At 44.1% G+C, this 24,565-nt stretch overlaps 1 protein-coding gene across 1 annotated transcript; it reads right to left on the reverse strand.

Moving 5' to 3' along the window:
- Nucleotides 1–17,877: 17,877 nt before the first annotated feature.
- Nucleotides 17,878–20,517, reverse strand: LOC133902103 (protein CHAPERONE-LIKE PROTEIN OF POR1, chloroplastic-like). The gene is made up of 5 exons (XM_062343686.1): nt 20,359–20,517; nt 20,114–20,256; nt 18,713–19,095; nt 18,247–18,323; nt 17,878–18,172 (listed from the first exon to the last, which is right to left on the reverse strand). Exons 1-5 carry the CDS (start codon nt 20,412–20,414, stop codon nt 18,022–18,024), a joined length of 810 nt encoding a protein of 269 aa, XP_062199670.1. The 5' UTR covers nt 20,415–20,517; the 3' UTR covers nt 17,878–18,021.
- Between the last annotated feature and the right edge of the window lie 4,048 nt (nt 20,518–24,565).

Below are 24,565 nucleotides of genomic sequence, written 5' to 3' on the forward strand. Positions count from 1 at the left end.
GTTTTTTATTTATTTTATTCATGTTTTTTGTTTATTTTTTTAAAATACCCCCCACGGCCGCACCCCCACCTACCTCTCCTCTCATCGTGGCCTATAAATACCATCTACTCCATCTCAAACTCCATGTATTCTCATTACCCACCCTGCCCACCCATCTCTCTTTTCCTATTTGCCAGCCAAGTAGCCAGTAGTCACTTCACATCAAGAAACCAATTCCATATTTCAATTCATGGATCAAGACGCCGAGAACTCGCGTGCATGGTCATGGGTGTGGCAATATTTTGAAAAGGTCTTCAGAGAAATTAACGGGGAACAGGTAAGATTTGCTAAGTGTAATATATGCAGCATAGAAATAGGTGCCAGATCTCCAAATGGAACGGGACACTTGAGAAAGCATATTAAAAATTGCAAGCAAAATTCTGGGGTTTCTAATGAAACCATGTAATTTTCGGAGCATAATCATAGGTTGTACTCTTTTTTCCTTCTAGTAGAAAGGTTTTTAACGAGGCAACCAATCAATAAAGATGTTATGTATTTATTTTCTATATTTTTTATTGTTTTTTTGGATTTTTTTTAGCTATTATTTTTGATTTTTTCCTATTTTTTTGAGTGTTGACGGGCCCAACGTGCCTCCACCGTGCCGGCCGGGCCCGTCGTGCCTCCACTGTGCCGGTCGGGCCTGTCGTGCCAAACGGGCCTGTCGTGCCTCCACCGTGCCGAACGGGCCCATCGTGCCGGCCGGGCCCATCGTGCCGACCGTGCCGTGGGCCGGCCCGGCACGGCACGGTGACAGTTGGGTCGTGCCGTGGGCCGACGGCTCGGCACGCGGGCCGGCATGGCACGGCCCGTAACAGTACATGGGCCAATCGGGCCGTGCCGATTTCGGGCCGTGCCGAGTTGGGCCCGTGCCGGGCCGGCCCGATTGGCCCATTTGGCAATCTTTAGGTATATATATATAAAACATCACACTAGCAGTAACGAACATCCTAGCAAGAGGAATACAACTCAATCATACATTCAAGCCATAATAGATCGAACATACATCATATGACTAAGAATCAACAATTGACACCATAACAAGTTTAATAAAAAGATAAAAGTGAAAGTACAAACGACGTGCATCTACCCATCCCGTATGATCGCCAACACCTCATGGTACATAGAAAGATAACAAGAGTGAGATTAAAAAATCTCAGCAGGTGAATTATTTTAACAAGTTATTTAGCTACAGTTGAACATGCATTCATATTTAATAAAGATAGAACGCTTAACAGGTTAACAATGTCTGAAAATCTATCTAAGCATGATGCACATCATCAACCACTTGCCATCGTCCACTAACTTTGGTTCATCATAGCATCCTCATCCAAAATGATATTAAACACTTCCTCGCATTATAAAGAGCAACATTGATGCCAATTAAAGTAAAGACCATATATAAATGCCTATGTATGCATATGTCACGCTCTTTATCACCCTTACCTCCCCACGAGTAACATAAGGGTGTGCATCGTACCCTTCTCGAGTAACATACGGTGTTGTATCGATACCGTCGCAAACGCTGCGTGACATAACTTACAATGCAAGAGATGTATATATATAACATGCTTCATGCATAAGTAAAAGCATAACTTTCAAGATAAAATACTCCCATAAGAATGCGGACATATGCACATGATATGTCATTCCTCACCCTTACCCCTCCTCGCGTAATGTAAGGGTGTGCACCGTACCTCTTCTCGGATAACATACGGCGTTATACCAGTACAGTCGTGGACAAAAGATGACGATAAAACTTCCTATGCATGAAACTCACTTTATCCACTTCTTAATTCAAGATTCAAGTAAACTTCGAAAAAGTAAATATTAAGACAACAAGCTCATGTATAAACGAAAGACATATTTCTGACATATGAATATACTTCAAATATTACATACGAAGAGTATGAACATCTACAGGTAAATGACATACCCACTACTTTTGCCTCATAATCTATAAAATCATCAAATCTTCAGAAGGTAAAAGTAATAATATGCTCACATTCAATTTAAAAGATTATTAGAGAGTGTGGTAATTAAAAGATGCAGGCAACCAAATAATAAACTATAGCATAATGCAACCACTACATTCAATTGCCTTCACACGACGAAAGCGGGAACTAGCTGCATCTCGAAGCGGCACCACCTAAACAACTGCATAAGTTAGCACCAAAACGCCACAATAACAAAGGCAAACGGAGACACGCTCCTACGCCCAGGAACCCCGCATACAAGGCAATAACGAAACGACGAAGAAACTTCTACCGCTTGGCTAGCGTGACAAAGGGCGAGATCCTTCTCTAGATAGGTCAAGGTTCGAAGAACTGAAAAATAAAATACCACATGAACCAACTTTCGATGGACATCATCATCGTTTTAACAAATACTCCTAAACCACTCATCCAAAACGAACAAGGCTAGCATCAACGGAAAGATAACGACCAGACCTACAACCTTTATTTTAAGCTTATGGTCACATTCGATACCGATTAAACCTCAAACTTCATAATTACATTGATGCACGCTAGGCAGATCATTAAACACTAAACTGGCGTTGAAAACGTCTGTTCCCAACTATCCATAAGCATCTAAGGACTAATTAGAAGTCATCTTTACGACGAAGAACTTGAATCGACGACGGATTCGATGATATCCCACGAAATCTCCTCCTTTTCCTCCTCCTCCTCCTTCTTCTTTCTCCTTTCTTCTTTCCCTTTCTCTTCTTCTTTTCTTTTCTTCTTCTTTCTTTTTTTCATTTCTTCTGGCTAGCTAGCCCTTCCCTGCTGCGCCCCCCCCCCCCCGCTGGCGTCTGCACTAGGCAGCCGGGTAGCTCAGCACATGGGTGGCCGCGGCAACTCAGCACAAGGCAGCCAAGGCTGCGCGACAGCAGGCAGAAGCAGGCGGGGCAGCACGGCAGCAGGCGAGCGCGGCTGGGGCAGCCAGCTTGCGGTGGTGGGTAGGTGAACTATCAAATGTACAAAATGATTCGGATTTGGATTCCCGGAGGTTAAACAAATGGTTTAATAGTTCGAGAGGTTTTCGAACTAAAATGAATTTTTTTATTTTTAATATAATAAGCAGATATCCTACTAATTCATTTAAAAAAAAATTGCTACTCCTGCTGTGTGTTGGTTTCAACAAACCTCTGGTACCAAGCCTACATGGTCGCTTGGAGGAGGACATCGTTTGCCCTGAATTTCCAGCCAATCCATCCATTGTCCCCTTCCATTCCAATTTCCAAGAGTGACTTTTTTGTGCCATGATAGATGGAAAAGGCAAAAATAAAGACATCAAAAAGGATAGAAAATGTTATGGTGCACCAGTACTTAACCCATCACCATCTGAATTGATGACGGTGGTCGATACCAATCAGAGCCCGGGGATCCATGCCTCAAATCAATCGGCAGCCTCATGGCTCCTGTGGCCCTGTGAGCCAAGACCAGTGTGGGAGGCATTACGATCATGTAGGTTCCCGGTTCTGTCGTGTCATGAATGCTCGCAGCTTTTTTTTTTTAGCAAAGCTATCATGGCATGCTTTATTAATTATCAAATAATTAATACATCGTTTACCAAAGTTGAAATTAAAAAGCTCAGTGGTTCCTCGCGCTAAACAGTTGGCCTGGAAACACTGCTCCTACTAGCTAAAACATGAGCTGCCATGTTACATTCCTTAGGGCAATACTTGACTACAATTTAGTCAAACCCTCCTACTGTGATATTTGCAATCCTCATAAACATCTGCTGCTGGCGTAGCTGAGACCCCACACCCGTTAATTTTGTCGAGACAACTTCAATGCAGTCAGAGTGGACGATGATCTTATTACAACTAGTGTTAATCGCCAGATCCAAGCCATCCCGAAGAGCTGCCGCTTCTGCCATGGAGGCCTCAAAAACATAGTAGATCTTCCTGTTGCAAGCAGCAATGAAATTTTCTTTACCATCTCTAATGATAGCCCCAATAGCTCCCGATTTAGTTTCATCATCATACGATGCGTCAATGTTGAGCAACATCATTCCCTCCTTCGGTTTCATCTGCCCACTCCTCCGCACCTATGAAGGTTTCTGTTTTGCTTTCCAGAAATTTGTGGCTAGAACTCTTATGCACATTGGGCAAATGATTCGATCAAATTATCAGGGCGAACTAGACGGATAGAGTAGACTTTATCAAGAGTAGTTAGTTACCTGCAGACCGTGAATACTCGAAGTTAGGGACCTTAATGATACAGAGTTTTGTTCCTTGATAGCCGTCTCTATCGTAAATATACGATGTTTTAAGCTTGTTATAGTCTTCATACGTAATTTTCATCCCTACCTTTTTTTTTATATGTGAGCAATAATAAAATTATAAAAATAATATATTATGAAATATTTTTCACGTCAAATGATACTATGTCCGTATAACCAATTCAAACAGATTTTTATTCAATTAATGATCAAAGCTAGACATGTTTGGCGCGATGTTCCCTAGCAGGCTAGCACACCATATATTTACGTACAAAGGGACTGATCAATTCACGCAGAATCCAAAGGAAACATGAACATAACATATTTTATATCCACGTGATCATGCCAACGAATAATAGTTATCCAATCAAAAGAGCCAAGACAAAGACTTCCTGTGCCTATGCTTGCTTATCTTGCCAACAAGACGTACTGGTTCCAAGTGTCACGCACAAGACTAATTTACCGAGGAAAAGGCGCGGCGACGATAGATAGATAGACACTACCAGTAGCAGAGAAGAAGTAGCCGCCCAAGATGAAGACGTCCCTGTCAGCTCGTCTCAGTCAAGCTTCTCACCGTCGGCAGCAACCACCACCCTTATCCTGGCATGGCCTCCTTCCTTCTTCGATGCATGGATCAACCAAAGGGAGAAGAGCAACACGACGTGTTCAGTTTCAGCCCGAGCAAACACGTCGCCTTGAGACTATCAGTGTAGGCCTAAGCGCATCTGTCTGTCAGTCAGGCCCGTCTCCTGCAGGCCACGTTGCATTCGGTTCTTTGCAACGAAGGTTTTACCTTTTTCTGTGCCGTCCGGTTCGTCTGGCGAGAGCCAAGGTCGGTCCCGGCTGGCTGGTTGCTTGCTTATTTCTTCTTTGGATGGTACTATATTTTTATTAGATACTATTATAACTATATTTTAATAAAAATAGTACTGAATTCCAGACATTTGTTACTGTATTAGCAGCGCATCTCCGAACACCTCTGGCCGCGATCAAATCGCGCCGACACGTACAAACAAAATTCCCATGTATTGAGACGAACGGAGTGGAGTCGTTCGTGCAGTGGTTGCAGATGCAGTAGTACCAGCCGTAGCAACAGTAGGCGTCTGGGGTGGCGCAGTGCTGCAGCAGCGAGCCAAGAACCAGGTGGTCGGGCGCCCCTTTTGAGGCGGGAGTCGTGCTGCGACGCGAGAGAAGGCGGAGGAAAGCTTTCTTCAAGCTTTGGTTGGATCCGCCTCGGCAGGCGACGGTCCAAATTGGCCCAAAAAACACCGTCAAACTCGCAGCGCCACTGTCTCGTGGCCAGCAGGTGTGGTTTTGCTCTGCTCTCGTGGCCAGCGGCTTCATTTCCTCCGGTCAGTGCAAGCGCAACGCGCTGTTCCTTTCAGGTCCCGGAAGATGAAAGACATGGTCACACGCAGTGCCGGATCCGGATCCTCTAATATCGATATCACGATGATTTTATCGTTAACATATGGATCCCGTCTCACACGTCAGCGGCGCGAGGAGATTCATAGGAGTGGCTGATGGGCCTCAGGCTCCGCTACTGACTAGAACGTCATTAAAACAGGAGGCAAAAAAGAGAAGAAATGAGTCTCACTGCACTTGGTTCTGCGCCGTCACTGTTCACATCGGTACGATGGCAAGCGTACAAGTCGGTGGTTACGAGCACGAGCACGAGCACGACGCCATGCATGCTTCGGTGCCAGCAGAGCCGACGCGTTTAATCGGCTTGATAGGGTTCTCTTTCCCACCACAGAAAGAACGCTCCAGCTACACCTGCTCTGCTACGATCGTGCCTTTTGGTGAGCTACTATTTGATTGGACTCAACGTTGTCAATTTGTAATCACTCTAGGCTTTCCGAGTGAGCGCCATAATCGTGGCCAACCTAAACCACTCGACTTTTACAGACCAACACATAATTTACGTCGTTGGTTCCCTCTTGGAACAGAGAAACAGAAAACGTAGGAAGGGAGAGAAACATAGAAATATGATGATGATAGGAACGCTCTGACAAAACAGAAGATTGAAAGTGTTCACAAGAATATGTGTTTTGGACGCGCGCACGAAAACTTAACATGCACAGTAAGTTCATTTGCTTATGGTTGCTCAAATTATTTCACCCTTGAATCACAGACAAGTGGGCCCACTCGACTGATGACCCCACGTGTCAACCTCGGTGAAAGTGGATCTTATCTTTGCCCTCCACTAGTTTCTTTCTCTGTTAGTTCTCGTGCTTCTGCATCTTCTAGTCAGCCCACTCTCTCTGGTTCTACATGACCCTCGATGCTTGATCTTTGGTTTATCGGCAAGGCGATACGGCTTGATCTACTGATTAGCGGCAAGATTATCACCGATTGGGAAGCAAAGGCAACACGAGAGCCAAGGTGACCTTTGTAGCAGATTCCGCGATGTGCCGCTGCATTCGGGGCTGGAGGGCTGCTCTATAAGAACTCATGCCGGGCTGCCGGAAACCTTTCCGCATCAAAGTTTCTCACCTGTTCGATGTTCCTCCATTCCAAACACTCAAAACTCTGCCATTTCAGTGGAATGACGATTCCTGTTATTTTCCTTCAATCCAAACGGGCCTCACGTTCAGTCGTCCACCACCAGCACAGCGGCCACGTCCAGCGGTCCAGGCTTCAGAGCATGATCACTCGGCAGACACATCTTGCAGGAACCAGCGTTACTGATGTGATGCGTAACTGAGCAGATTCGATCGGCCACTCGGACAGTGTTCTTCTCCAACTGCTCCTAGTAGCCAGCGATGCCGTCACTTACAGTTATTCCAGCTGCGAAAGCTGCAGCCACAGTCTCAACAAGACAAGTCGCTGCATTCGGGCAGGTCTGTTCCCCGCAGACAAGAACACTTCATAATTCATATTCTTCAGACAAAGAATGGGCCTGTGTGTTCAGTACAAACCCTTTGTAGACACAGTAGAACGGCTATTCTTTTAAGACTAACTGATAGCCTTTCATTTGCGCTACAAAGGGTGAAAGGGATCGACATGCCCACTTAATTCTGTCCTTTTTTTAAGCAAAACCACGTAAAACTTAAAACAATCTCATGGGGACCAAGGCTCCGAAAAATCTCATGGGGATCGTATTTTTCAAAAACTACTATCAGGAGCATAAGCAAGCACGATGGACAAACGTACATATGAGAACGTTCGATGAAGCTTACACCAAAGAACAAAGAAAAAAATTCATAAAACAAAGAGGTCGAAAGTGATAAGGGTGTTGGGCCTTGTAAGTCTTAAGTAACTATTAGAACATGGATGCGTACCGGCAAACGTTTCTGTAGCAGTAATTTCGATCTGGGTAGTATGTGTTGTAATTATAGTGGCATTAGGCATAGAAATGCGCTGCAAATTATTTTAAACCATACTCTGCTATGGCATAATGCACACACAAGCATACTTTGTCAGAAAAGGTACTTGTTTATGCTAATCACAGTGTGTACATGTTAACTCCAAACAAAGGAGCAAGAAAGATGAAGACTCACTAACACAAGATACTAGGACAGCTCTCAATCTGTTCAGTTAAAAATTCAGAGATAACTGATAAACAAGGAAAGCTATAACTCCATGCATAAGCTCGAAGTGAAGCTCTATCAGAACTTGACATTACCACCGACATTAAGAATGATTCACAATATACGTACTGACGTCAACAGGTACCGAACAACAAAGCCTTGAGCTCTTAAACAAAACTGAACAGACCTTGCATCATACTCAAGATTGGTAGCATTAAAACTCAGATTAATACTATGCAGAAATTACTTTAACACTGAAACTCTCTACCAAGTCAAGGAAAAGCACTGGCTTAACACAGCTGCTTGCCGTCAGGTATATGCACATACCACTGATCACACTAGAGGAGTGCTATTAGGCCAAGTCAAACTTTGTAAGCCATGCCTCAAAATTCAGCTAATACTAGGAGAGCTTAGAGCTAGACAACAAGATTTACCAATGATCTGAACTGAACTTTGCATGAACATACAACTGAGAACGGAAAACGCGAAAGTTGTAGCACTGAACTAGAAGAAGAGCTACTGACACAAGCAAATTGCCAAAATAAATCACTCAGAGATAATAATCATCGTTGTAGCTCATGCACAGGAACTAGTTCATGAACCATGGTAGATATAAGTAGAGGTCAGGGAAATCTCACAGATTGACGACGTACGGAGTCATCGTGTGATGAAGCACGTCTCTTACGACGCTGTCCCAGAGAGAACTAGTGCCCCGGTCTCCTCAGCGGTTTTCCCCGGAGATACGACACCACGTCCGCCGGCTGCGGCAGGACGACCGACGGATTGAGGGATGTGGAGTTTCGAAGTAGCCAATAGATCTCTAACCATGGCACAATATGTTATACATTCTCTGTAGATGCGATCTTTCCTGTCCGATCGAAGCAAAAGTTATGGAAGACGATGGCGTACAAGAACAGATCGCTGCGAGACTCGAGCAAATACGACGCCGTGATACAACTTTGTTAGCAGTCACAAGTTGGAGTTGGAGTTGGACCCAAAAGAGGAATAAGCTCCTGTGGATGGCTGCGACATCAAAGAAGTTCCTCTTTTTGGTAAGGAAATGCTATAAAATCTGATCTCATATAAAGATCCCCTTTTATATATTTCACGTGTTCCCTCCTTACTCTCAATTACATATGACAGCCGTTGAATCAGTAAAGAACGACGTAAATCAGGATTTTATAGAGGTCTTTTAATGAAAGATATCGTAGAATTTTCTGCCTCTTTTTACAGTTCAGCCAGTACTCCATGATATCGTAGTAATGTATGGGCCACTATTTGCCCCTAGACGCGGTATAACAAACTCACTCGGCTCTTAAGGTCGAATAAGAGGACGCAGGAGCTCGAGGTGCAATTGTCGCTAGACAAGCCACATCTGTATTGCCTTAGGAGATCATCATCAAGCGCTCGTAGCTTGACCCATGATTTGCCTTGCAGGTCGAGGAGGAAGAAGCTCAACAAGCGATGTTCACCGAGGATCAAGGGCAGATCCATAAACTAAGGTCAGCGATGTTATTAGAAGCTTTAGCCATTAACTTGTAGCTTACAATAAACTATTGTTGAGTGGAACCATCAACAACCTTTGGTGGTAAGATTTCGTTTTCATTTTGGGTCATCAAACCAAAATTTTCAACCAAAAGATGAAAATGAAAATGCATTTGTGAAGCCAAAGGTCTGACCACCGGTTGGTCTAGATGTGTCAGCTGCAAAGCATCCCAACCGATGACCAGTAATCCAGACTGCCATAGGTCTGACTGGTTGGTCCAAAATGCGCAAAAAGCACTGTCAAATTCCCGGGGGATCGCGGTTTTTCTGTGCTCTCGTGGTCAGCGGCTTTCCTCCGGCCAGCGCAGCCGCAACGCGCTAGGTAACGCTGTTCGTTGGTTTCATGTTCCGGCCGGCGAAAGACATGGTCACATCGGTGCGGTGACAAGCGTACAAGTCGGTGGTTTCGAGCGCAGCTCCATGCATGCTTCGGTGCCAGTAGAGGAGAGGAGACACGTTCAATGACTTGTCACTTTATCTTTCTCTTTAGCAGAGCTTAGAGCTTGAGCTTTAAAATATTTTAAAATTAGATATTTCTAATTCTAATAATTCGTAGAGCTAGAGCTACAAATATATTAAGAGTATTTGTGTTAGCTATCTTATTTTTATTTTAAAATAAAAATAAAGATTTAAATTACTTTTATTTTAACCTATAATTTTAAAATCTAATAGAAACTAAAAACTAGAGCTCAATCAAACAGAACTAAATTATACCTACTTGCTAGATAATGCCCGAACCCATACACTTGTGCACCAACCAAGGCCTGTTGGTGAGCTATTTCATTGGACTCGACATTGTCATCACTCTATGCTTTCCCAGTGAGCGCCATGACAGGCTAATCGAACCTAAACAATTTTACATTGTTTGGCCATAAACCAAACAAGCACCAAGTGAGCCATGATCATTGTGAAGTCAGCCTAAATCATCGGAGTGCCGCCAATCCAGACATAATTTACAATTCTTACTTTGCTCATTGCCAAATCTATACGTCGTTCACCTCCCGCACGACGGCCACGTCAGGCTACAGAGCGTGATCTTGACACGAACCAACACGGATGCAATGCACGACAGAGCAGATTCGATGGTTGTTTCATCCGGAGAATGGGATAACTGTTGCTTCACATGATAAAGCCCGAAGTGTATTCTTCTGCAGCAGTACATGCCGTCACTACAATTATTCCATCTGCGAAAGCTGCAGCCATTGTTTCGATAAGACAAGTCGTTGCAGACATATTGTACTAGTACGAGTAGTAGTACTATCTACTCCTGTACGTCTGTCTGTACCTGCGACGAACAGTTCATACTTTTGGGACAAAAGAATGGGCCAGTGTTTTCAGTAAAAGCTATCGGTTCAGTTAAGCTCAATGAGATTAGTAGAAACGACTATTCTTGTAAGACATAATGGATGATCTTTTATTTGCGCTACAAAGGGGTCGACCTGCCCACTTAAAACTATCATTTTACTTTTTAACAAAACAACTTAGGTGCAGAGGCCTGGATCATCTCTAGCTAGTCTTCAGTGTTTGTATTGGTGTTGGAGCGACAATGCCGGTGTCTTTCCTTCCTTTTTTAGTTTCTCTTTCCTTCTTCTTCCTGCCGCTAATGCGGTTCGTCGGTTTCGTTTCATGTTGTAAAAACTATTTTCTTCTTCTTTAACCAAGGGTAGAGCTCTTGCCCTATTTTCGAAAAAAGTAAGTTTATAACCAAAAATTGTACTTCCAGTATCTAAAAACAAAACCACTTAAAACTATTTTATGAGCCTGTATTTTACAAAAATCTACTCTGGAGCATAAGTACATAAGCAAGTACGATGGATATACGTATGTAACGTATATATGAACGTTCAGTGAAGCTATAATCAGAAAAAATAAACATAAAACCAAAGATGTGCAAAGTGATAAGGGAGTTGGCCCTTGTGAGTCTAGAGTAACTATCTGAGCATGGGATGCGTAGTAGCTCAATTTATAATCAGGTAATCCTGGACCAGCTAGCTAAGGGCAAATCCAGCAGAGGAGTTATTCCGTGCTACAGTACCTCCCCGTGCTACAGTACCCCTAAAGTACTGCAGTACTGAAAATCAGGCTCCAGCAGCTAACACATTGGGGCTACAGTGTCGCACAGTACCGCTACAGTGTTACGAGAGAAACTGACTGTACTTTTGCCGGGTACTGTAGTGTTACACTGTAGCAGTACTGTAGTGTTACACTGCAGCAGTACTGTTCTTACGGCTGCCAGCGATACGGAGATGGAAAATACTGTAGCAGTACTGTTTACAGAGGTTGACAGCGGGACCGGAGAGAGAAAAAAAAGTAGTAGAAGATAGTAAATAGGATAGCTGCTAGAAATGAAAAAATAAAGGATGCTGTAATAGTGATAGGGGATGTTGTAATAGTATTTTTTAGATAAAAATTTAAAGTAGCTGTTAGAGATGGCGTAAGTACAGAGAGCAAAATTTCTGCAGTAATAATTTGAATCTTGGTATTTATGTTTGGTTCCATCGGCCCCCGAATTCTTTTCATGTCGAACTTGTGACTCGGTTAGTGAATGAATTTATGAAGCCCTGCTTTCGTCCGAATAAAATTGTGCAGATAGCAAAGACGTGATCAGATGTAGACTTGTAGACCATGTAAAATAGAGGGAAAGAAGCGATAATATGCATCGACAGGATCAGCAGAGTAGTGATAGCATAACAAAAACAAACCTGTTCTAATGCTATGACACAACTTTGACGAGTGCATTCTGCACCAGCAACCGGAAAGAACAAACAATCTTTTCACTTCCTCTTTTTCAGACTTTTTTTTTCACTTCCTCTTTTTTTTGTTACAAGAAGCCAACAACGATCCTGCAGGATCACGGCTAGGAGAGCTTAGGGAAGATAGAAGCGATTACAAGCATAGAAGCAACGCAGAAGATCGGTTGAAGGTCAGAGGATTGTCCTAAGATGCCTCAACCGTTACAAGATCGGTGTTAAGTTCTTCGCTCCTGCCTGTCTCCAGGTTGTAGCATCCTCCGTAATTGTGGTCACTAGCTGTGCAGCAGGTACTCGGTAGTTGTTGAAGGTGATAGCATTTTCAGAGAGCCAAATCCTCCGGCAGGAGAGTAGAACTAGAGTGTCGAGGCCCTTGCGCAACGCCGTCGATGCCTGACTCCGGAGATCAGTCCACCAGTCGATGAGAGGAAGATCTGACGAGGGGATTTGAATCCCAAGGACTCCCCACTACACTTCCCGAGCATAGGTGCAATGAAGTAGCATGTGGCCGACTGATTCGGTTTGTTGGGAGCAATGGGCGCAGAGATCATCGGATTGGAGACCATGACTTTGACGTCGAGCAGCCGTCCATAGCCGATCGTGCAACGCAAGCCATGAGAAGAACTTCACCTTTCGGGGAGCCCAAGACTTCCAGATGAGGTTGGCTCCTGCGAAGTGGAGGGCACCATTGAACAATACCAGATATGCCGATTTGGCCGAGTACTGACCACTGTTCGACCATTTCCAAAGCAATTGATCAAGGTTTTCGGAAAGGCTGACATTCTCTATTTCAGACCAAATCCGAGTGTACTACACCAGCGCTGGAAGGCTCAGGGGGCCGGAGATGTCCCTCAACCAATGTCGATGAAGCAACGCTTGCCTCACGGTTCTGCGCTTAGAAGCGACCTAGTGCTTTCAGTATAAAAAACTCGGTTCAGTCTTAAGAGCAAATAGAGATTAGAGACGAACAACGGCTCTAAGACTAAGTCATCCCCTTTTTTCCCACTAATAAAAGCGAAGTAATACTTGAGACCATAGAGCAAGTTCATCAGCTTAATCAAGCCGACGAGGCATTTAGGACTCCCAAGAAAACTGGATGAAAAAAAAATTAAATTGGTACAAATAAACAGGACATTTGGGCTGTATTTTCGAAAGAACAGAAGAAAAGACCTCGGCCAATGATCGTGTAGCACGGGCCCAATACATCACCAGTCTCGAGTACTTTTACAATCTGTCCCTAACGTACGTAAGCGAAGCGCCTGCGTGTTCGCGTACGTGTGGTGTAAGTGGAGCGTGGGTCGGTTGTGTATGTTCTGCTTGTATTCTCTAAAAAAATTAAATGGCACCCAATCAGGAAAACCAAGAGTAAGGATAGAACTTCTGGTACAAAAGAGTCAACATGAGTCCATAACACAATTACAAGATCGCAAGGGAAAGTGCAACGCAGGAACAAGAAGAGTTTCTACTAGTTCGATCTGTTGCATGTTAGGTTCCAGCTGCCCCCAGTTTCTTTTGATGTCTTGCTTTTGAACTCAGCCAATCAATCGCTGCTTTCTTCTGGAAAAATAATGCAAATAGAGAACACATAATTGAATACAGAATAGTAAACCATGGAAAAGGGAGGGAAAATAAAGAAGAGATATAGTGCGTAGGAAAGATCAATGGCGTAGTGGAAGCATAACCCAAAAACTGTTCTACTACTACGACACAATCTTGACCAGTGCTTTGTCCAGCAGAATCCAGCATGAACAAACATTTTTTTCACTGTTTTATCTAAATAGTAATTAAGGAAATAAGGAGCACTTGCACTAAGAAGCAATCGGAACAATCCAAAACGGATTTTGACCAGCCGATGCACTCTGAAACGTCTCGAAAGTCTCCAAGCTGCCATCCTTCAAGTCATAAAACATGTAGATTGTCACACCAGGCTTGGTTTTTAAGCAAAACTGAGCTCAAAACCACAACACCACGAACAAATTATCTAGCTAAACTAGCTCAAAACAACTATCGAGATTTTTTCCTTATTAATATAATTGACAGCTCTCTTCGTTTCAAAAAATAAATACGTACATGGTTGTCTTGCGCATGCGATTCAGCCAATAAAAGTGGTTCGCCTTCAACCCACGGTCATGATTGTCTTGCGCATGCGATTCAGCCAATAAAAGTGGTTCGCCTTCAACCCACGGTCATGGTTGTCTTGCGCATGCGATTCAGCCAATAAAAGTGGTTTGCCTTCAACCCACGGTCATTAGCGGAGCAGGAGGCCCCAAAGTTACAAAAGCCAAGCAAAAAGACACGGTCGCTGACATCTTCCGTTCTACGCCGTGCCGGCGCGGAGAAGTCCATCCTCTAGTGTGATCGTGGAAAGCCATGGTGACCAGGAACATATTGCCGCACGACTCATTGACGCAACTCTGCCGGCAGTTGCTGTACATTTTTTTAGAAGGGAAGCTTTATTAAGGGTATGTTTGATTTCTTTGTCCACTAGTTTTGCTTGGCAAGGTTAAACAAAACAAACGTGGTTAGAAAAGAGCCAATTCTCTCTCCAAAGTAAGAAAATCCTTACCCACCTTGCCTAAATTCAGACCAATCAAAGTAACCAAGCATGCTTGCTTGTCCTCTAACCTTGCTAAGTCACGGTTGTTCGCAAAGGAACCAAACATACCCTAACTCTCAGTCACATCAAAATGATACAACGTAAAAGAATTTACCCTCAGCTTTTGTATAAGAATGCACACAACCAAACAAAAGGAACAAAGAAAACAGGAACATAGCTAAAATAAAAGAGAACATGTCTTCAATGAGCCGATTATTATAGTGGAACATCAATACAAAGATTAGAGCGCCACCTAAAACAGGCACTCCCTAGCTGTTGCATCGCTCTTTTACGTCGTAGGGGAATTGTCGCCCGAACAGCACTAGGACTCCGCCCAGCCCACGGACGAGGTGTGTTTCTCATAGTGGCTTGGCTCCTGTGTCCACCTATTCGACCTTGGGTTGAAAGGCGTGACGGCAAGGAGTTGCGGACCGCCCCGAGTGACGTTGGCGGATGGCACATTGGTAGCGAAGCTCCATGCTGCGGTCTTCGAGTCAACCTGCATGGAGTCTGAAGATTTTGTTGAATGCTTTGTATTGTTGTTAGGGGAAGCTTTTTAGTTTCTTGCTCAGTTTATTCGACTGTTCCTGATTTTCTTCCTCTTCCAGGAGATCGTCATCATCGAAATCCGTATCCCCGTCCTGCGGAACGAGCGGACCAACATACACCTAGAAATCCGATGGTTTATGTGAGAAAGTGATATAATAACCATTGATACTGTAAATGACATCAGACCTGAACAGGAGCAGATTTGCATCCATCATCGCAACTTGGAGATGCACTATACCATGTTTCCGCAGACACTGCATGTCAACTTCTTGTGGGGCTCTGAGGATTGTACTGACTACCCAAATTCCTAGATAGTGACGAAGTACAGACGGAATCCCGGTGACTTGAACCCACACCTTCTCTAGTTGAAACGACAGTTTGGGGTCCTCTAACTGTACCCATTCACTGATTGCTAAAGTGACACCATGTGCTTTTAGCCGGAATTTGATATCGACCATCTTGTGAAGCTCCTCCATAGATGGGAAGGCCACAAGAAAGTCTCCTTCCTGCACGGTTGCCTCCCGATTCTAGTCTAGACGAGTGAGACATTGTAACTCATTTTATACAACCTCAGGATAGACACCTCCCCCCCCACCCCCCCAATTTTTTTTTTATCAACGCCTTCGGAGAAGGACCAGAAGCTACACCTTTTGAACCGATGGTGGGAAGCTTCAATAACCCCAGTTTACTCGCGCCAAACCAAATAGTTGAAGCATTTGGTTTGCGGAACTTTAGTATAAGGCACCTTGAATTCTTATGATCTTTCTTGTCACATATGTCGCAGTAAAGCACCGCCGTGCATTCATCTTGAGTATGGCCTTTCGTTTTTCAGCGGAAGCAATATGGAGTTTTTGACACCTTGGGCTTCTGATCAGAGGCTTCCGATGTTTGCAGAGGCCCCTTCTTAAACGATGATGTGGGGGCGATCCGAGCTTTTGTTTTGGCCACGGCCGTGCCCACCAACCTGGCCAATGGTTCTGCTCCCACCCGCTAGCTGCCGCCTAGCTTCAATTGTACCAAAGGAGAAAGCGCCGGCGTGGAAGGCTCCTGGACTAGACTGCCCATCGAGTCCCCAGCGGGAGCCGGCATCGCTGAACGAGGAGAAGATTGGTGACCTTGTTGAGTCGCCATGGGAGTTGGTCTCTCGAATACCCAATGCTCCGATTGCCCAGCGAGCTACTGCCTTCTCTTGGCTTGTCACTGGCGCCCCCAGGTTGAGCACCGCCCGGCCCGACATGGCCAAAGCCGGCGTTGCTGCCCGCCCGTGGACCTGTCCTGACATCGTTGGAGCCAGAATGTCCAGCCTTGAGCGACTGTGCGTAGGTTTTTCGTAGCCGAATAGGGTTATCTTTGGATGATTTGGCACCATAGCCCATCTCTTTCAGAAGGCAAGCCAGCCCATGATTGTTGTAACTTCCAAAATCACTCACAGACATCAATCCAATCTTTCCTTCTTGGCCTGCTATGACTTTCCAAATCCAAAACTCCCAGATTGGGGCTTCCTTTCGGGTTGCGAGCAGGCATGGAAACCTTCACCTTCGGCGCCTGATATAGACCCTGAATAGCAGTCACAGAGGACCCATTCCCGGAGCCATCAGGCGACCTACCAGGAGCCTTAGAGCAATCAGCCGCAAGAATTGTCGCAAGTGTCGTCAACTTTGGAGATCTCTTGGGGTGTGCCCGTCGGTCCGACCACAAATTCCACCCACGGCGATGGTTACTGGACTGGTCACGCAGATCCTGGGTGAAACTGTCGTCCTCGGCTTTGGCAGTGGGCCTTGCCACGGCTTTGGCCGGGTTGGTCACCATGGCATCAATAATTTTTGACGCCAGTGACTCGAAAGCATCCGCCTTGCCTTTGCACCTCGTCTCGGAGCCGGTTACCGCACGTTGAAGTTGATCTTCCGCTTCAAGCAAATCTTCCATCGAGAAGCCACAGCCAATGACGCCATCTGGACGAAATCGCCCGTTGATGGTGTCTTGACTTCCAGGTCTCCCTCCTCTTCATCTACGCGACCCCTCATACCGCCGGATAATTGTTGGACGGTGAACAGGAAGAGAATCCGAGGAAAATGCAGACCAGTGACATCCCCAGGACGCTTCGCCGGCCGACCAGCACCCGATCAACGGCTTTCACAATCTAATCTAATTTGCCTACATATTTAATATAATTGCTTTTATATATTTGGGTGCGTCTTGCTCCCTGTCTCGCTTCTCTGAGCTGCTCTCCTCCTCGCCCCGTGAATGCCTAATAACTAGAAGTGGAAAAGGTGAAGATTATGTAGACAATATTTTACTAGAATTTAGCCCAGTCCAAAAAGAATTATGTAACATCTCGTGAGCTTTTCGTCTCACCTGAAAATATGGCTTGGCTCCACGGGCTGGTTCCCAGAAGAGAAGCAGCGGAATACCAACAGTTTAGCAAAATAGAAACACAATGAGCACGGCTAATTGGTACAAGGATTGCAAATGCCATACACAGACAGTTTAAAGTGGCACCAATTCGACATAACCAAACCTCGCCTCAATGCTTGCAGAAGAGGAACAAACATACAAGAAGCTGAAGCAAAGTACAAAATAGACTGCTGGTAGGAATGTCACCTTTGTCTCTGCACCGTCACCATTGAGTAAACATAGTGAATGAACTGAGAAACGCCGAGATTTCATGCTCAAGGGTGATGTCAGTACATGCAAAATTCTTCTGAAACTCAGACATGGAGATGTCAGTCATCACAAAACTTTTCCAAACGATTCTACAGTTTCTGGTTACAAGACCGAAAGAGTTTCATTTGAAGAAAGTGCTTCCCAGGAACAAGAAAACGTAAGCAACGAGCGAGGTGAGGAGCTCAAGGGACCATGTAGGTGGGATGATAAATGTTGGGATCAGTGGGACCAGTAGAGATCCGATAATCCAGCCACCAACAAGTACTCCAAACCTGGAAGAACAAAAGAGTGAGTAAACATGCTGTTAATGACAAGCCAAGGCGTTATTGTAAGAAACTGTCACTACCCAGTGGTTGATGCCCTGAGGAGGTTCTTCATCTTGTCATTGAGGAAATATATGCACGAGAAGAGCGATATTGCGAGCTGCGCAAGCAAATCATTTGTCAGTTTAGTGATGCCCAAGATGGCAAGTATTTCAGGTCTACCTATCCAGGATTTATCAGGTATTGTATTGTCATAGTATACTAGATAATAGATGTCAACACTGTTGAAGAATATCAATCATTAAATGGAAGTGATAAAAATCTTCAGGCTACTATACTGTCTAGGTGTTAGACAAGAACATGGACAAACATATGTACATGGTAGCAACTGTGATTTAACACTATGGTGCTCAGTGACAAATTAACTAGCAGGTACTGTGAAATGAACAAGCTACAAATGCCAGCTTCCTCACAAGCCATGGAGTTTAAACATGTCATCAAAAAAGAAAAGACAGACCTTAGAAGGTCATGATGAACCAAAGCATATACCTGAAACGCGGGTCCATTCTCAGCAGAAGTCGCTATGCTCCATCCAGCAATGAAAGCAAAGAAGAACAATCTTCTGGAAATAATTTCCATTGATGGCACCTCAAAGTAACCAAGCAGTGCCTTGACCCATGAAGGGGATTCCTCTACTCGCTTCTTTAACTTGGTTTTCAGATTAATTTTTGTCTTCTTCCGCTGCTGGTAGCTCTTCATTATTATCTTCTCATAAGCACCTTCAATAGCTTCTTCACTTGGCTCATGCCCGGCATACTGTTGAATAAGAAAATTCCTTGCACCCCGAATCTCTTCTTCAGATGCGTCACGATCAACGCCAAGAAGCTTGTATGGATCCCGCATACGGTATCTTGGGAACACTGGAACATGCTCTGTTGACCCCCCCCCCCCCCCCCCAACAAAAAAAAAGAAAAGGTGCATATGTCCTCGTATTAGCCGACTGTTATCCAGAAATAACCGAACAAAACCATACAAAATGGAGTCTAAAACTCTTTTATATTATAAGAAACCAAAATAGAAACTGAGAGTTGCGAGAAGTATAACTGTGCAAACAACTAAATTTGAACCTATATACACTGTCACAATTCAATGAACGCAAGTTGTCTTTTCTGTATATTTGCCTTCTGTTTTTCAGGTCCAAGGAAAGGAGCAGCCAGCTAATGTTGGTACAAAACAATGATTCAATAATCTATATTAAAAAAGGGAAGATTCACAAATTACCGGTGCTACCATAAAAAGTTATCAAGATTTTGCAGTAACCTCAAGTGTTTGATTAATTAAGTGACAATATTTGTGTAAACTTAGCGAGGAATGCAATCAAACTGAATCAATTAGGTTCACTAATCTAAAACTAGAAAAAAGCAATTTTCTTACTCCTGATTGATCTATTTTGGCTAAACATACACTCTTACAAGCATGCCCTCCTTCGATTTGGTCAATCTAATAACAATGACATGGTACCAACTACAAGCCATCAGCCACATTTTGCATCAGTGCCCTTCCAAACTAGTGCCCGCTAGTAAGATAGTTGTCATCATAAAAGCATTTTACCCCTTTCTAAGATTGCCACTACAAAGCTTTAAGTGGAAAATTTGGCAAAATCACGAGGTCCTCCCGAATCAATTCTCCAACATCCAGCACCACCTAGCGACCTCATTCTCCATCATGATCAGCTGATCGCGTTGTGCATTATGCATTGCAGTGATACTCAGCCAATCAACAGAGAACAATATTAGTTAGCCCCAAAACGAAGCCAGCACACTGACCCACACACATTATACCTTGCTCCATTCATCGGCAACCCAAAAGCCACCAACCCTACTGTACCGTCCGATTTCAAACCAGCGAAGTCGTCAAAGATGTTAACACTAGGAGTTCAAGGCCTCTAACCGTAGCTGAACCCGCGGTCTCCTCCGGCGCCGGCGCCACCGCCGATGGAGAGGCTCATGGAGCACCGCGGGGTCCACAGACGCGGCGGGAGCGCCACGGCACCCCCACGCGCCGCCGCCCCATACGCGCCCCAGACGCCGACGCTGAATTCAACAAAACCCGCGAGACCGTATCAGTATCCCGCAAGAAAAGCAGAAGGAACAAGAAGGCGGGGCGAGCCGAGGGTTTTAGGCTGGCGCGCGCACCGGCAGAGCCGCGGGAGCGGGCGGGCGAGGAAGGCCGCTGCGGCCGTCGCCTGCATCTCCGGCGCCTTCGGCGAGGCGGCGGCTGCGGCGAGATTGGATGTCTCGGGCGCGCTCGCCGCGGGGGAGGGAAGGGAGATTGGATAGGGAGCGACGGGGGACGACGGGGACGGACAGGGAGATAGGTGGTGGGTCTGTCTGGGCCTTTACTGGGCCGAGCATGCCTGGGCCGATCTGGGCTGGGCCTGTACTCTGGATGAGGCCATACTCAGCTTTTTCTTTAGCCTTTTCTTTTGGAAAAAGTCTATCTAATCGCTCCAAGTTTGACTGTTAACATTAAAAAAGAAAATATCCGCCCAATCACTAAGCTAAACCTGTAAATTCCGCTAATGACGCTATGGCTCAGAATCGTTCCTGAACGTTGATTCAAATATGTATAACCAAAATATTGATTAGTTTGATGATGCACCTTTTCCTTTCTTTTCCATGTTCGGTGCAGGAACACGAAGACCTGCGTAATGCCTTTTGAGGTATGGGCTTATCCATGTGACAACTGACAACTCCCCATTCGAGCCAACAACTGCGACTGAATTGATAAAGCAGTATTCGACGGTTTATAACACAGCGGATCGGCTACTATGCATCAGATATCACGTAGCAAATGCTGTGCATAATAATCGTGGGAATATTCGACATTTTGAGATTCACGATGAAGTACAAGGTTAAATCTCTCACATAAACGTTCGCAAATAAAAAAAAATCTCACATAAACATATGTGGAGTAATATGTGTTGTTTGTATATCAATTATGAGCACGGCATGCATATAGACTCGGGTAGTATTTGGTTCGAGTGTTTGTAAAAATATGTATCGAGGAGAGGACGTATCTTTATCGAGAGGATGTCGCATCTTAAATTTGAACCAGTTAAGTGAAATCATGTTCGACTGATCGTTAATATCGTAAGAGACTTGGCTAAATAAGCATAAAGGAAAAGACGTCCTCCTACGATTTCGTTAAGAGGATGTCACGGTCTGAACCTGAGTCAGCTCAATGAAACTGTATTCGACTGATCGTTAGCACTGTAAAAAACTTGACATTTGAGTATTTGTAACGTAATTGGATGTAGTGTTAAAAGATACGTTAAAATTTGTTTGTTTAAGCATCGGTTGTAATCACTTCCCACGTAATCAGATAATTGCCTGTACAAATCGGATACCCCTCCTACCCCTCCGTAATCAGATAAGATACCCATCGACCATCGCGACGTCTCCAACCTCCGCTAGCCCTTTGAGTGCATCTGCGCTCGGCGGCCACATGTCTCTACCGTAAGAGACAGAAAGAAATTATTACACAATTAGAATATGATGATCTTGTACTCGTGATTGATTTCTCATTCTAATGAATTCTTTCTGCATCTGGAAGAGTTAATTTTGAAGCTTTCATGAATTTTTCGTTTTTACAACAATTTTGCACTTCAGTGTGGCTTGAGGTGGACTAGATCTTGTAAGGTCTTCTGATACCGTTACATGCTTGAACCAAACAAATATCGTTTTCCCTCATTCCCTTCTCATTTTCTCTGTGATTTGATTACATTACCTTTTACGTTACCAACAAATGAATCAAACACCACATTGGTTGTTTCCTTGTGCGAGTATAACCGCGGATATTGCTAGCACCAATTGTATCGGCCATTATATATAACTAATAAGCGTGCACGTACAGGTAGCAGAAGATCGGTTCACCTTGTTATAGTTGCATGTCGCACGGATGCAGTGCGTACGTGCCCGAGTTTTCGCCTGGGACTGGGAAGGTACGCCAACTCGTCAAGTGACGATTATCTCTACTACTATAATGCAACTATTTAAATTTCGGTTTGGCATCTCATGAACAGTATCCCCGCCAAAATTCTACACTGTAGCGAATCCAAGAAACTTGAACCGTTCATCTCACTTGATCCAACGGATAGGAGAGAGTGAATATAGCAGAGATGAGCCGTCGGATCTCTCCACGGAGAAGAAAAACAGCCGTCCAATTTATTCTAGAAGACACACTGACCCCCTCCCCACCGCAGCTCAACCATCGCCGGCCGCCACCACGACCTACTCATGCCGCACATGCCCGCTAAACTCCCGACCGCAAGCTTACAATGCAGCGGCTCGAAGGCTGCCACCACACACAGTGTACGTGCGAGCGGCTCAAAGGCCGCTACCACAGAACAAGTTGACAAGGTTGTCGCCGAAGTCCCAAAGTCGTCGACATTGCTTGCCCACCCCAGCGAGCGGCCCTCCGACAGCGCATTGGGCCAGTCGCCCGGCTCCTCTCCTCCCTTCAGCGGCGGTCCGCCTTGTTCAGCCAGCGATGGCCTTGGCTTCCCCAGCCATTGACCTGACCTACCCAAGGGTGGTAAAGAGGCGGCGACATTTGCTTTTGCCCGGCAGCTGGTCAAGCCCGGTGATGTAGCGACCAACTACCGGCATCCAAGTGCGGCCAGCCAACGGCCAGACGCTGGTGACCCTGCCCTTAAGTGGCGGCGGCTCCCAGGGCATAGGGCGGATGGGGTGGAAACCCTAACCCCCTCCCCCACCAATTTGTTTTATATGCCACGGGTTCCGCCCACCCGGCCGAATGGGTCTCAGATCATGTTAGCTTGGCCCATTCGGCCAGCAGCCTGAGGCCAATGCAATTTTACAGAAACACCCTAAATTTATGCTAAATTGTATAATAAAAATACAATGTATTATCTTTTTACATTTATACCCTCTAATATCAAATGTATTGCACTGTATTATATTTACATCGTGTAAATATACATTCCAACCCTTAGTTCATAAAAAAATGCATAGTGACGTGTACTAACGCATAAAACCCCTCAGGTTTCCATTAAATCACGCTACACTTCAATATAACTTCAATTATATTAATGTTCTAGCATTTCAAAATTGCAAACAGACAGAAAGAAATTATTACACAATTGGAATATTTGTATGTAAGCCCTCAGCTTTAAGATAAAATTGTGTGATTTTTAATACCCTGAATTTCTGTTGAGTTGCGTCATAAAAATACAATATACTGTCCTTTTTTACATTTATACCCTCTGGTTTTAAATATATTGCACTGTAACCCTTGGGTTTCCATTAAATCATGCTACGCTTCAATATAACTTGAGTTATATTAATTTTCCTGCATTTCAAAATTGCACAACAGGAAGAATGAAATTACTACACACTTGCAAATATGCTTGGTCAATGTGCCCAGGACCCACTGTCATATATAGGGCTGAGCAGATCTGAGTAAGAAAAAGGTTTTAGGTTGTATTAGTTTTCGAAAAACCTATAGAAATGCTGAAAATGAATTTATGCTGTATTATTAAATCGCCTTAGAATTGTAAAATTCATAGGAAATTAAATATAGCTTAGAAAAATGTGAAACCAATTTGTTGTATTTGTATTGATGTATTCTACATGTTAGAAATACATGCACTCATGAAGAATGTACTAAAATTCATTTATTCAATTATTTGTGCTGTAAATTGTAAATTCCATAATTAATTAAGGAAAAAAAATCCAAAAATGATGGAACCAACTTTATTAGGCTTGTCTTATCATTCTCTACGCAGGGAAAAAAGAAATCAAGTCATGAAACACTTGATTAACACAAATTCTTGGTAAATCATTAATTAACCCTTTAAGCTTTATTAATTTCTACAGAACCATTGTTTTTAGGAAAGTTAGGAATATGGAATCCCAACCAAAGAAAAGAGTGGTGCCACAGATGTCTGACCGCATGTTATGACACTCAGGTCAGAACTTTCGGTCTAAAAATACTTCAAAAGATCCAACAAATGCACCGGAATATCCAATTAAATAATACAACAACCCAATAATCCAATGTTTCGGTTTTTTTTAACACCCGACATATCGGAGCTTCCGACAAAACTATCAGATCTTTGATAAAGAAGGTGCTTCAAAAGTTGCATCACATAAAAATGATCAAGATCCGGTTCCCCAAACTTTGAATCACACGAAGCTGAATCATGTAATAAAACATCTGCAGCAATTCAACCATACAACTCAAGTATATGTAAGATGATGAAACTGATTTTTCAAGTGACATACCTCCTGGTGAATATACTAACGTTATAAATATTTTGAGGCATTGATCAGTGAAGGATCCTAAGTACAGCTTAACAAGGTCATTGAATTCTTTTAT

The sequence above is a fragment of the Phragmites australis genome, chromosome 20 (genome assembly GCF_958298935.1).
Source record: "Phragmites australis chromosome 20, lpPhrAust1.1, whole genome shotgun sequence".
Lineage (NCBI taxonomy): Eukaryota > Viridiplantae > Streptophyta > Magnoliopsida > Poales > Poaceae > Phragmites > Phragmites australis.